At 45.4% G+C, this 12,016-nt stretch overlaps 1 protein-coding gene across 2 annotated transcripts in view; it reads right to left on the bottom strand.

The window, feature by feature from the left end:
* Positions 1-12,016, bottom strand: part of PTPRB (protein tyrosine phosphatase receptor type B) — a 111,717-nt gene that overhangs the window by 14,429 nt on the left and 85,272 nt on the right. For both annotated transcript variants that reach the window (XM_032493764.1, XM_032493766.1), the window contains 10 exons: positions 9,939-10,045; positions 6,549-6,648; positions 5,617-5,700; positions 5,496-5,513; positions 5,291-5,372; positions 4,614-4,704; positions 3,858-3,934; positions 1,929-2,063; positions 754-876; positions 410-573 (listed from right to left, as the gene is read on the bottom strand). In XM_032493764.1, the coding sequence (XP_032349655.1) occupies positions 410-573; positions 754-876; positions 1,929-2,063; positions 3,858-3,934; positions 4,614-4,704; positions 5,291-5,372; positions 5,496-5,513; positions 5,617-5,700; positions 6,549-6,648; positions 9,939-10,045 (981 nt within the window). The remainder of the gene's footprint in view (positions 1-409; positions 574-753; positions 877-1,928; positions 2,064-3,857; positions 3,935-4,613; positions 4,705-5,290; positions 5,373-5,495; positions 5,514-5,616; positions 5,701-6,548; positions 6,649-9,938; positions 10,046-12,016) is intronic.

The raw sequence follows: 12,016 nt of genomic DNA, 5'->3' as shown, positions 1-12,016 counted from the left end.
GTTTATACTGGTGGAGGAGAGAGAGAAGGACACTCCAAGGAGGCAGGGACAGGCGTGAGCAGTCTCCTCCTGCTAGACTGGGAGGGGAGTTTCTCGGAACTCGCATGCTGGGTCGGGTGAGGGGAGGTGAGATGGGGCTTAATTACGGGGGACATGAGAGTCACATAAGGACTTTGCATTTGGGGTTGTAGGAGACAGAGCAAGAGGGAGAGAAGGATGGAGAGGGAGAGGGAGAGGGAGAGGGAGGTGGGAGGTGAAGAAAGTGCAAAGGAGTGAGGCTGGGGAGCGATGGGCAGAACAGAGCGTGAGGACACCCTCTGGGACCGAGCGGGCTGGGTGGGCAGACGCATCCTCCGCCCACCAGATTCCACGCTTATGCGCTTCTCGAGGCTCCCGGGTGGCCGAGTACCTGCAGTGGACCACGGTGGGGCCGGCCCCCGGGGTTCTGTTGATGTAGTCCCTGACAGTTCTCACAAACTGGATCAGGGACTGGGTGGTCTCTGGGACTCCATGGTCTGGCCACACCGTATAGTGGAAGTGGCGGATGAGTCTGTGTACGTCCAGCTGTTCCTCCTGTACGAGCAGAGAGGGTGGTAAGAGGAACCGGCCAGGGCAAACCCTCCTCTGTGACCACCGCACCCATGCAGGGATTCCTAGGGGTGAGACTGCGGGAGCGGGAACCAGCCGAAAGGGGATTCACGGGTGTCCTTCATCTTCCCACGCTGGGATGTTAAGTCAAGCAAATGAACGTACGCTGCATATCCGAAATTCCCGGATGGTCCACTCGGGCAGCACGGACTCCGAGAGCATCTGCAGGATGAGGTCCCCGTAGTAGAGGGAGTCCTGGTCCGCCGGCCAGTAATGGTCACACTTGACCTGGAGGAAGACAGGCAGAAAAAAAAAAAAAAAAGTGAGTCCGGAAATGAGCCTCCTCCATGAAACTGGACTTGCCCTCCTCGAAATGTCTTCCTGAGTTGGAGTCCAGGATCAGCTGCTAAAGCAATTTGACCGTCTGCTTTGCATTAACCTGCTCACGGCCTGGGCTGAAGCTGGGTCTGCGCCCCGAGTACAGGAGAGACATCATGCAAGGAGCCAAACCCCCCACCCTTTGGATTCATTTTCCTTCCAGGCTTTCAGGGTTCCAGGGCTTGAGTTTTTGTTGACTTGCTCAGCATTTCAATTCCATTAGTGTATAAACCATGTCTTACAATTTCTCATTTTCTTTACTGAAGAAAGATCTAGCTGGGAGGAGGACGGCACCGTCTCCCTGGCCCTTTTCTGTTTATATTTCAGTATCGCTGTCCTGACCTGCAACCAGTGCCATGTGCCAAGGGGTCTTTGAAGAGAGCATTTAGCAAAGCACACATTTACAGGTGGAGGCAGGAGCAAAAAGACTGTGAATGTATAATTATTGAGCACAAATACCGAGCACTTCATGTAATCTATCTTTTAATCCTCAAAGTAACTACCTAAAGTAGAAGATTATAAATGCTATTACAAGCGGTTTGCTTAGCTGGTCCAGGTGACTACTTTACTGTGTGTCCACAGACACAGCCAAAAAGTTCACTTCCTCTTTTCCTGAAAGTAGGGCCAGAGCCAGGGACCCTGGAACGTCTCTCTCCTCCCCGTATAACGGAGGATGAGCAGGCAAGAGGCCAGGTCATCCTTCTGTGTCACAGGCACTTCTGATAATTCCAGACGTCCAATGGAAACATCTTTGACCGAAACTTCAGACCCAGAATCAGAACTGGGCATCATCTGGGTTTACTAAGGAGCCTTTTGTAACCGAGGGGTTTAACTCACTAACAGGGTTCTCACATGGTCCCTCCTTGGCATTTGTGGGGTTTAACTTTTGATGGGGATGGGAGTAAAAGTCCATCCAGGCGGTGGCGAGCAAAGACGGGGCGGCAGGAAGACAGTCTACTCACTCGGCCCTTCTCGACACACTGGGTCACCATGACGATGTTGTGAACATTCTGTTCCCACGCCATTTCCCAGAAGTCATCCTTGGTGCCGGGAAGAGGCCCCTGAGTTGCGATGTATTCCCTCCTGAAGTTGTTGCCCTGCGATGAGTTTACAATACGGAGAGTCAGAAACAATGGGCCTCTTCGGAACTACAGACAAAGGCTTAGCGCTGCAGAGCAGGTGATGTGCTAAGTCTCTGCCAGGCCCCTGACTTGAGAAAAAGATACTAACACAAGTGTCAAGGCTTGAGAGCAGGAAGAACAAAGGCCGGGACACTGAACTGTTATAAAAGTTCTTTTCTGTTAGGTTGGGTTTATTTAGAAATAAATAATTAGAAAACACTTTGGTCTCAATTGTGTGCATGCGTGCGTGTGTGTGAGTATACATACGTGTGTGTGTGTGTATGTTAATGTGTAGTATGTGTGTGTGTGGGGTACTGCCTGAGGGACTGACTTTGTTCAGGCTCTTTTCCTATTTCACGCAGAAGAGTTTCGGTCACTTTGGGTAACTGACACTAGGATGCTGGGAAGGGATCCCATACAAAGGAAACTCAAGGGAAGAGAAACCACCACTTACTGGACCTCTACCCCATAACAGGCCGTGGGTCAGGACTCGCACAGATTTTGTTTAACTGTACCCGCAACTCCTCGAGCTGGGTTATTTTCACCCACTCATCCTGCATTCCAGCAATACAGAATTACTTGCAGATCCCAGCTGAAGTTCTCTCTCTTTCCTTGCCTCTCCTTATGGCCCCGACCCTATGTCACCTCTGCTCCCTCAACCCGGCCCAGCCCATCCAAATATTGCCTCTCCTCTGGCTAATCCTTATTCTCCAAGTCACAGCACGTTGCCTGCTCTGCCGAGCCCCCCTTCATCTTTCCCTCTGCTGGAGGATGTTATCCTCCCAGAAGCTCCCACGGCAACCTCTAGCCTCCTGCTGCTCAGAGAGTGGTCCTCAGACCAGCAGCGTGGGGGATCCCCTGGGAGCCTGTCAGAAACACAAACCCCAGGTCCTGCTCCAGCCTTGCTGAGTCAGAATCTGCATTTTAGCAAGACCCCCAGATGACGTGGATGTCTATGAAAGGTGGAGAAGGTCTGCTTCAGCCTGTTCCAAGGCCACTGTCTGGTCGCTTTCTGATGCCCCAGCTCTGCTAAGAGTTCCTTGAGGGTCAGGATTCCATCTGCCCCATCCCCATACACAGCTCAGTGTTTGACATACAGTTAGTACTTAACTTTACAGTGTTGATGAGTGAGTGGAGGATTATTTGAGGTAAATATTATTATCCTCATTTTTAGAGGGAAAAGGAAATAGAGTTCCAAAGAGGTGACATAACTTGCCCATGGTCCCAGAGTCAGCCAGGGGCAGAGATGGGATTCAAACCTGGGTCTGTCTGATCTTAAAGCTTTTCCACTGTTGTGTGCTGCAGAAAGCTGGCAAGATGCTAGCCAGAATCCAAGCCCAAAGGGCTTGACACAACCTCTGAGCTGTGTCTGTGGTTTTCAAAAATCCAAATAACTTGGAATCAGCTTCCCCAGCTGGGCAGCCTTAGCAGTGGCAGTCCAGCCTCCTTAGTGAGCTCAGTTCTGAGCTAAGGGTTACAGAGAGAAACTGACCTTTGAAAATGCCTCCTGGGCTCATTATAATCTTGTGTGACTACAGCCATTATCAAAAATGGCTTCAAAAAAAAAAGTAAAAAACAAAACAAAACAAAACAAGCCTTAGGAGCGATCGGATTGGACAGCCTGCATTTTGTGGCCATCAGACCTGGTCTTCTAAAACTGATCTGCTTCCAGATCTGAGATCAGTGGGAGCGTGTCAGAGGTGAGATGTCCCCAGCAGAGCCACCCACTGAAGCCTCATCCCAGTTTCCACTGCCCCATGGCCCATTTACCGGGATGTAGCTGGCGTTGATGTAGTCTGAGCACGGGTCGTCATCCACATTGGACAGCTTCACTCGAGATGCATCGTCTGGAAGGAAGTTTGTTGAGAGAGATTTGTCACTGAGTCTCGGGGTGATTTTTCTACTGTTTATGCAATGCTTAGTATTTGAGGTGAGCTAGCTCGGACCCCCGACAACAGCCCACGGAGGGGCTTCTTATGTCCATTTTGCAGACGAGGCTGAGACAGGATAACTAACTTGCCTCTGGTGGCTCACAAACACACAGACAAGCCAAATGCTCTTTGAAGCCCCCTCTGTGCTTCCTTTTGTAAGACTAGGACATTTGCCTGATGGAGCAGCCAGCTCTCTTTCGCTACTGGAACCAATACAGTCCAGAAAAATGACCTTCTATTGCCTCACCTAATTGGGTCAGGAGAATAAAAATTATATATAGAATACTTGCTAACTAGAAGACTTCAGTAAACCTAGGGTGGCCCTTACTGCTCGGAGGCCTCCAAGGAGAAGCAGGGGGACCCCATGGCAAAATGTCAGCAGCATCAGAGGCCTCTCATAACCAGAATTTCAGCTGGCTGTTTGCCCCCCGGAGGGAAGTGCAATCACACCCAAGTCATCTCTTATTAATGACATTCCGAGCCCCGGATCACCCATATCCAGCTACACCCTATTTTGTAAGCCCCATTTTATCCCTGGAAAAGGGAAGTAACGGCTAGAGGAAGACAGTATTACAGACTGCAGCACAAAACTCACAGGGCAATATATTGCTGTAACGGTTTTTCCCTCTGTTCTCCGGCAGGAGCGCGATGTCACATGACTGGTTTCGACCCACGTCCTTTAAGTCCTACTTGGTCAAAAAAATAAGTTTGCAGGTGGAGAATGGGAAGCAGGATACTGTCCCTGATATACACACTAATATGCGAATCTGTGACACCAGCTACTGTGACAGGAATGGCTCGTAGTTGGCGCCATGAATCAGCTCTGACCTCCCACAACAGCCCCACGGAAGGGAGTTTCATCTCCATCTTACAGATAAGGTCAGACAGAATAACTCACTTGCCCCGGCTCACACAGTTGGGAAAGCTGGGAACTGCATCCAAAGCCCGGGGCTTTTTTTCACCAAACTGCACCATCTCCCAGTCAAGCAAAAGGCCGGGTTAAATAACTGACAGCTTAAGTTTGCACGTGAAGTGGGTTCATTCTTTCTTCCCATCTGATCCAGGCAGCACTTTGTTGGTTGTGCTATGCTGGAGATCAAACTGGCCTCTGGGCTCGCTGGTGTATTGTGCAGGGAGTGGATTCAGGCAAAAAGCGACACTCAGCCGAGACCTGAAGTGTCATCCTAACACCTGAGCCGTCAGCCTGTGATCCTACAGGAAAGGCTGAGAGGGACGTCTGCTAAGGACCGGGGTGTGAAAGAGACGCAGTACCTCGTATTCCTTGGACAGAAGGTAGTTGGAGTCTGCCTGCAACTTCATGAAGTGTCCTTCAAACTGATTGACTTTTATTGGGCTGTTGGTAAACACGTAACAGAAAGCAAAGCAAATTACTGAAGAAAAAGGGAAAATGCCACACCCAGCCCCAGTGATATTTCAAAAGCAGATCACACAGTCACTAATGAGTTCTCTCTCTTACCAAGAAGTTTTCCGGTGCCTGGGAAGGGAAGCCAAGAGAAGAAAGATCTCGTTAGCAAATCTCACACACCACCATCCACCCATCTTTCAGTAAATGCAGGGAAGGGAAATGTGGCTCTCACCCTTTCTGGCCCAGGTTCAAGTGGACAGACAGTGGTCGATCCCGGCGGATGCTCAGGCGGGCAGAGGGCCTTTCTTGACCGTGGCTGCAACACAAGGGTGAGGATTTATATTTTGACTGTGAAATAATTTAAACAAACGTCTCCATTTATGGTTAAGGCTGGGCGTGTTGGTGCAAATAGGGGTTTTTCAGTATTCTTGTAAGTTTATACTCAGCCAACCTCTCTTGGAGGGAGGGAGGAGGGAGGGAAGAACATAAAGAAGAAATAGATTTTTCCCACTCAGAAACAGCTCTCTGCAATAGCTGAGGATTTGTCTTCTGTTTTTTGGCTACAGGTCATAATCACTTCCCACACTCTCAATAAAACTTTCCTTGAGGGGGAAAGAAAAACAGTAAACCTTAGACATGCAAGACACGACGGCAAGAGAGAGGATGATGTGCCAAAGAAAAGAAATTCCCTAAGAGAAGAGGGCCTGGCATTGGGGCCACATGCCGTTGGTTTTGGTCCCTCCTTAACTTAGCATGACAGAGATGAGCTGCAAACGGGTGACGTCAACCGTACTTGTCAGCATCTTTCAGGAAAGCATTTGGGCTTTTCTGACACAATGTACAGACATCTCTGTCTTCGTGAGGTAACTGAACCACACACACGATTCTTTTTTTCTCCCCACGCAAAAGGAGCTATTTCACATTCAAATGCAGCTACAGATGGCCCCTCAGTCATTTGGGAAGGGCACGATTCATCCGTGGTATGCAGACAGGCTGAAAAAAGTGAGTCATGGTTTTAGGGGTTGATTATTTTCTTGAGACACAGAGGTGATTTAACCTGGAGAAATTCAATGATTTTCCCTTCTTCCTTTTCAGGCTAAAGGGCATTTTCAGTCACATCTTTAAAGTCGTGGACCCAACCACCAAACGGACGTTTGTGCTCACCTGGCCTTCCGTCTGCAGATGAATAAGGCAGCGACAGCCACCAGCATGCCAATTAAGAAGAGACCCGCACTCACACCTTCGATAACTCCAAACAAAGGCTCTGTAACAATCCAGACGAAAACAACAAACCCAGGTGGGAAAGAAAATCAGTGCTGAAGAACCAGTGAGAGCCCCACTGAAACCCGTCTCCCTAGGAACTGCCCTGGAACGGCACATTGGTCGTTATACTTTTGACGTTAATGGGGTTCCGCTGAGAAAGGAGTTTGGGACCTCGTTTGTGCTTGTATGTAAAGCGTGGGGCGCCTGAGATTAAAGGCTAGCAGTTTGCCACCAAGGTAAATATGCTATTTCACTTGTAAGAAACATGTTATATGGCATCTGGGAAACTGGCAAATCCGGTGAATTGCCTGGAATTATTTTAATGAAATCCCATTTTTCTTATCTGGTCTGATGTTGCCACTAGGGGTTTAGGAACAAGGTAGCCCATTTTTGAAAATTTTGTTGTTTGTTTTTTAATTAAATTAGGTTTATAGGTTTATTTATTTATTTATATTTGGAAGAGGTACTGGAGATTGAACCCAGGACCTCGTGCATGCTAAGCACGCGCTCTACCACTTGAGCTAAATGGTTTTATCAAAATACAATTCACATACATACCATTCACCAATTTAAACTGTACAGCTCAGCGATTTTAGTATAGTCACAGAGTTTTACGGGCATCACCGTATTCAATTTTGTAACATTTTTATCAACCCCCCCCCCCAAAAGAACCCCCATGCCCCCTAGCAGTCATTCTCCATTCCCTCTACTTAGACCTTGGCAACCACTAATCGACTTTGTCTTCACAGATTTGCCTACGCAGGACATTTCATGTCAATTAAGCAATAAATGTGTGCTTTTTTGTGATTGGCTTCTTTCATTTAGCATGTCTTCAAGGTTCATCCATGTTGTAACATGGATCAACATTTCATTCCTTTTTATGCTGAATAATATTCCACTGTGTGGAATTCTGTTTATCCATTCAGCCACCGATGAACATCTATTTTTTCGGTTATTATGAATAATGCTGCCATGAATCTTCATACACAAGTTTTTGTTTTCACTTCTCTTGGGTATATACTTAGGCGTGGAATTGCTGGCTTAGATGGTAACTCTAGGCTTAACATTTTGAGAAACGGCCAAACTGTCTTCCAAAGCAGCTGCACCATTTTCCATTCTACAAGCAATGGAGGAGGGCTCCGATTTCTCCACATCCTTGCGGACATTTGTTGTTGCCTTCTTGATTAGAGCCACTCTAGTGGGCGTGACGTGGTACCCTGTTGCGGTTATGATTCGCATTTCCCTAACGGCTAATGATGTTGAGCATCTTTTCATGTGCTTATTGGATGTTTGTATGTCTTCTTTGGAGAAATGTCTATTCACATCCTTTGCCCATTTTTAAATTGTGTGATTTGTCTTTTTCTTCCTGAGTTGTCATAGGTCTTTACATGTTCTGGATACCTGATACTTATCAGATATATGATTTGTAAACAGTTTCACCCATTCTGTGGTTGTCTTTTCACTTTCTTCATGGTATCCTTTGAAGCACGAAAGTTTTAAATTTTGATTAAGTTGCATTTGTCTATTTTGTTGGTGGTGTTGCTTGTGTCTTTGGTGTCGCAGCTAAGAAAATATTTCCTAACTCAAGGTCATAAAGATTTACTCTTATGTTTTCTCTTAAAAGGGATTTCAAAATTTGTAGATACTGACAGGCATATGCAGAATAGATAAACAAGATTACACTGTATTGCACAGGGAAATATATACAAGATCTTGTGGTAGCTCACAGCGAAAAAAAAAAGTGACAATGAATATATGTATGTTCATGTATGAAAAATTGTACTCTACACTGGAATTTGACACAACATTGTAAAATGACTGTAACTTAATAAAAAATGTTAAAAAAAAAGTTTGATTATTTTAGTTTCACATCTAGGTCTACAGAGTAGTCCATTTTTGAAGTTGCATTTTAAGCCCTTGGATTTGTTATTTAACGTTGCTTTTCAAGACTCAAATCCACACAATCATCTTCCTTTTAACGCGGTTAATAGTCTTTTTTAAAAATATATATTTATTATCTTCCTTTACTGGACAATTTTTGTTGTGTAACAATATTTCCCATAGGGAAGAATTGTGTTTACAAATCCCTTACTTGACATTAAATTAGAAGCAAACACAGCTAAATCCTCTTAACTGTGTTCTGATTCCTTTTTGGTTTGAAAAGTGGGAGATTATCCCTATGTTTGACATAAATAGATGAGACGTTTGTGAGGATGAGTCATCTTTTGTCATGCAGCATGAGAGACTGTTTTAGCTATAAAGAAGAACTTCCTGAGACAAAGCATTGTGGGAGACTGGCTACAGGGAAAGGCTGGGGCAGATAATGCTATCAACAGACAATGTGCTAAAAACTAATGCCATTCTCGGCGTGTTGGAAATATTCCAAATCAGTGCAGAGCAGAGGTTAAGGGATTTAGGCAGATAAAGTGCCAGAACCCCAGCTCTGCTATCTTGGGCAAGTTTACATCAGTTCTTGGTGTCTCAAATCCTCACCTTTAAAATGGGTATGATAACAGTGTCTACCTCAAAAGGCTGTAGTGGGGATTGGATAAATTATTCTAAGTACAATGATCCAGACGGAAACAACAAACCCAGGTGGGGAAGGAAATTAGTGTTAAAGAACCAGCAAGAGCCCTACTGAAACCCTATCTCCCTAGAACCCTTATTACCGGAGAATTCAGAGAAGGTGAACAGTAAATATTAGCTACTATTATCACTCAGGCTTTCCCTCTAACACACTAGAGAAGTTTCTTTCATAAATTTATGTAAAGCCCTTTAACATTTTTTTATCATATAAAAGTAACAGATAGAAAGCAAAAGGAAAAAAAAAATCACCTACAATCCCACTGCTTGAGATATTCATTGTTAATAATTTGATGTTTTTTTTCTTCTAGTCTGTTTGTTCTGTGCATTTCTATGTGTATATTTCATACACACACGTCCACTTAAGACTGAAAGCTTTTTGGGCCTGCTTCTATTTTGACCTGTGCCAGCTTTTGATTTCAATGTGTTCCACCTACAATTTTTTTTAAATCACTTTTAACAGGAAAAAGATCTGGTACTTCTAACTTCTTTCCAAGATTAATCGCCTTTCAGTCCATTCTCCTATAGAAGTTGTGTAGTTCTTCTAATCCACACCAACCCATGACCACATAAAGATTAAGTTCCCAGCGAGAAAATAAGTGTTCCCTCCGCTGTCAGCCAAGTCTGCAGATCTCCCCACTAGAGGCTCTTGTAGGTAGGTGATGTGATGCTTGGTAGACTGTGGATGGGTGGAAAGGGTCGCCTTACCTGACTCAGTGGTGATAGGCAAAGAGAAGAATGTGTCTGAATAGAGTGGCTTTGTGAATTCCTTCAGGTCCTCATCAAACAGCTGGGTAAAAGCCCGAATGCTGATTCTGAAAAGAAAACCAATTTATTTAAGTGCCAATTAGTGGCTGACCACAGTAGGGCTGACTGAAGGATGTTTTCAAGGAGAAACAGGGTGGTCACCTGGTCAATAGGCAAACAGGATACGAATAATGAAATCAGATAGACCTGAGGGAGGGGAGGGATAAATTGGGAGTTTAAGATTTGCATACACACACTACCATATATAAAATAGATAAGCAAGGTCCTACTGTATAGCACAGGGAACTATATTCAATATCTTGTAATAGCCTATAATGAAAAAGAACATATATATATGTAAATTGAATCACTATGCTGCACAACAGAAACTAACATCACATTGTAAATCAACTATACTTCAATTTAAAAAAAGAAGACAGAAAGAAATCAGACCTGAGTTTGTGTGTTCATTCATCCACGGATTCATTCATTCATCAAATATTTACTGAGCCCCGACTGCGTGCCGGTCCCTGTCCAGCAGTATCCCTAGAGATACTGCGAAGAGTTAAGTCCCCATCACCTCAGAGGTTACATTCTCTAGTGTCGAAAGTCCAACAACAAATACACAAACAATATGCCTGGTGGTGAAATGTACATCATAGAACAGATGAATACAAGATGCATAAAAGAATAGAACAGGGAAAGGGAGATGGAAGCAGTGGGGACAGGGCACATGGGGCAACGCCCAGCCAAAATGGTACCTCCTTCAAGAAGCCTTTTGAACCTTCAGAGCATTTCTTTACCTTCACCCCTCTTATGTCCTTTCACATTCCTGCCCATATTTTACAGATACGTCTTCCGTATATGCATATATGATTATCTGAATGAACTGATATCTGAGAGTAAGTTTTTCAACTTCCAATGTGTCCAGAATCAGAATTCTATGGTACAGAGTTACAGATCATGTGGTTCAATTCCCTTTATTTGAGGAAAATGAGGTCAAGGGACACTGAGTACCTGATCGTGGTCACATTCCTACTTTATTTAGAATGGAAACAAAACCAGATCAGCACTTTCCTGACCTCCAAACTGCTTCTCCCCCATCACGGTCTGCCCGCTCTCTTCCCCTGTGGAACAGGACTAATTATGTACCTGGATCACAGGAACCCAACAACGAATGGGAACCTATTATGCATTCGTTGACATAATAAATTTGCCTATCAGCTAAACCCAGCATTTCCCATTTCTTTTCAATCCTAATTTTTCTTTTTCCATGTGCTTTCCTGTCTACCTTATTCTCTCTGGGAAAAAGCTGCCTGACAGCACTGGGGGGGGGGTCACTGGGGTGATTATCGTCCTGAGACAGGCAGAATTCTGCCTGCACAGCGCCTATCCCGCAGGTGGCCACCTGGCATGTGCTTCTCCTGCATGCATTGGAAAAGCTATGCCTCCTTTTATAAAGCACTGTCTGCGTGGCATGCTTTTCACAGGGCTGACCAAATGTGGAGAAATGTAGGAATGCTGTGTCCTCGAAGACAAATAAATACGGCACGAGTTGATGAAGCTATAATCAGAATGTGTAGCTTTTCATAGGCAGTCTTGGCTCATTCCCCAATTTATTCATAAATGTTTCCTGAACGCCCCTTCTGTGCCACGCACTTGCCCTATGGTTCTGTAACCAATGCCATGTCTGTCTCCTCCATCAGACCATGAGCTCTCAAGGTCTGGTGAAGAGGGCAGGATATTAAACAAAGGATTAAAAACCACTGGTAGCTGGAGGAGTAGACGGAGTGCTGTGGAAATGGAATGCACGGAGGGCCCAACTGCCCAGATCCTACAGCTGGAAGGGCCTGCTGGCGGCAGGAGTACGCCCTGGGGCCAAACCAAACAGCTGCTCCTTTTCGCCTGCCACCTTGGTGGGAAGAGGAAAGCTGCTGCCATGCCTTCAGGGGCCTTTCCCTTCAAGGGGCTGTCTGGACCAAAGAGCATTTTCATCTTTTTGTGCCACAGAAAGTAAATAAATAAGAGTAATTCCAGGA

Source organism: Camelus ferus, chromosome 12 (genome assembly GCF_009834535.1).
Source record: "Camelus ferus isolate YT-003-E chromosome 12, BCGSAC_Cfer_1.0, whole genome shotgun sequence".
In the NCBI taxonomy this organism is placed as follows: domain Eukaryota; kingdom Metazoa; phylum Chordata; class Mammalia; order Artiodactyla; family Camelidae; genus Camelus; species Camelus ferus.
The sequence above is the reverse complement of the archived record's forward strand: the minus strand, read 5'-3'. Positions and strand labels throughout refer to the sequence as shown.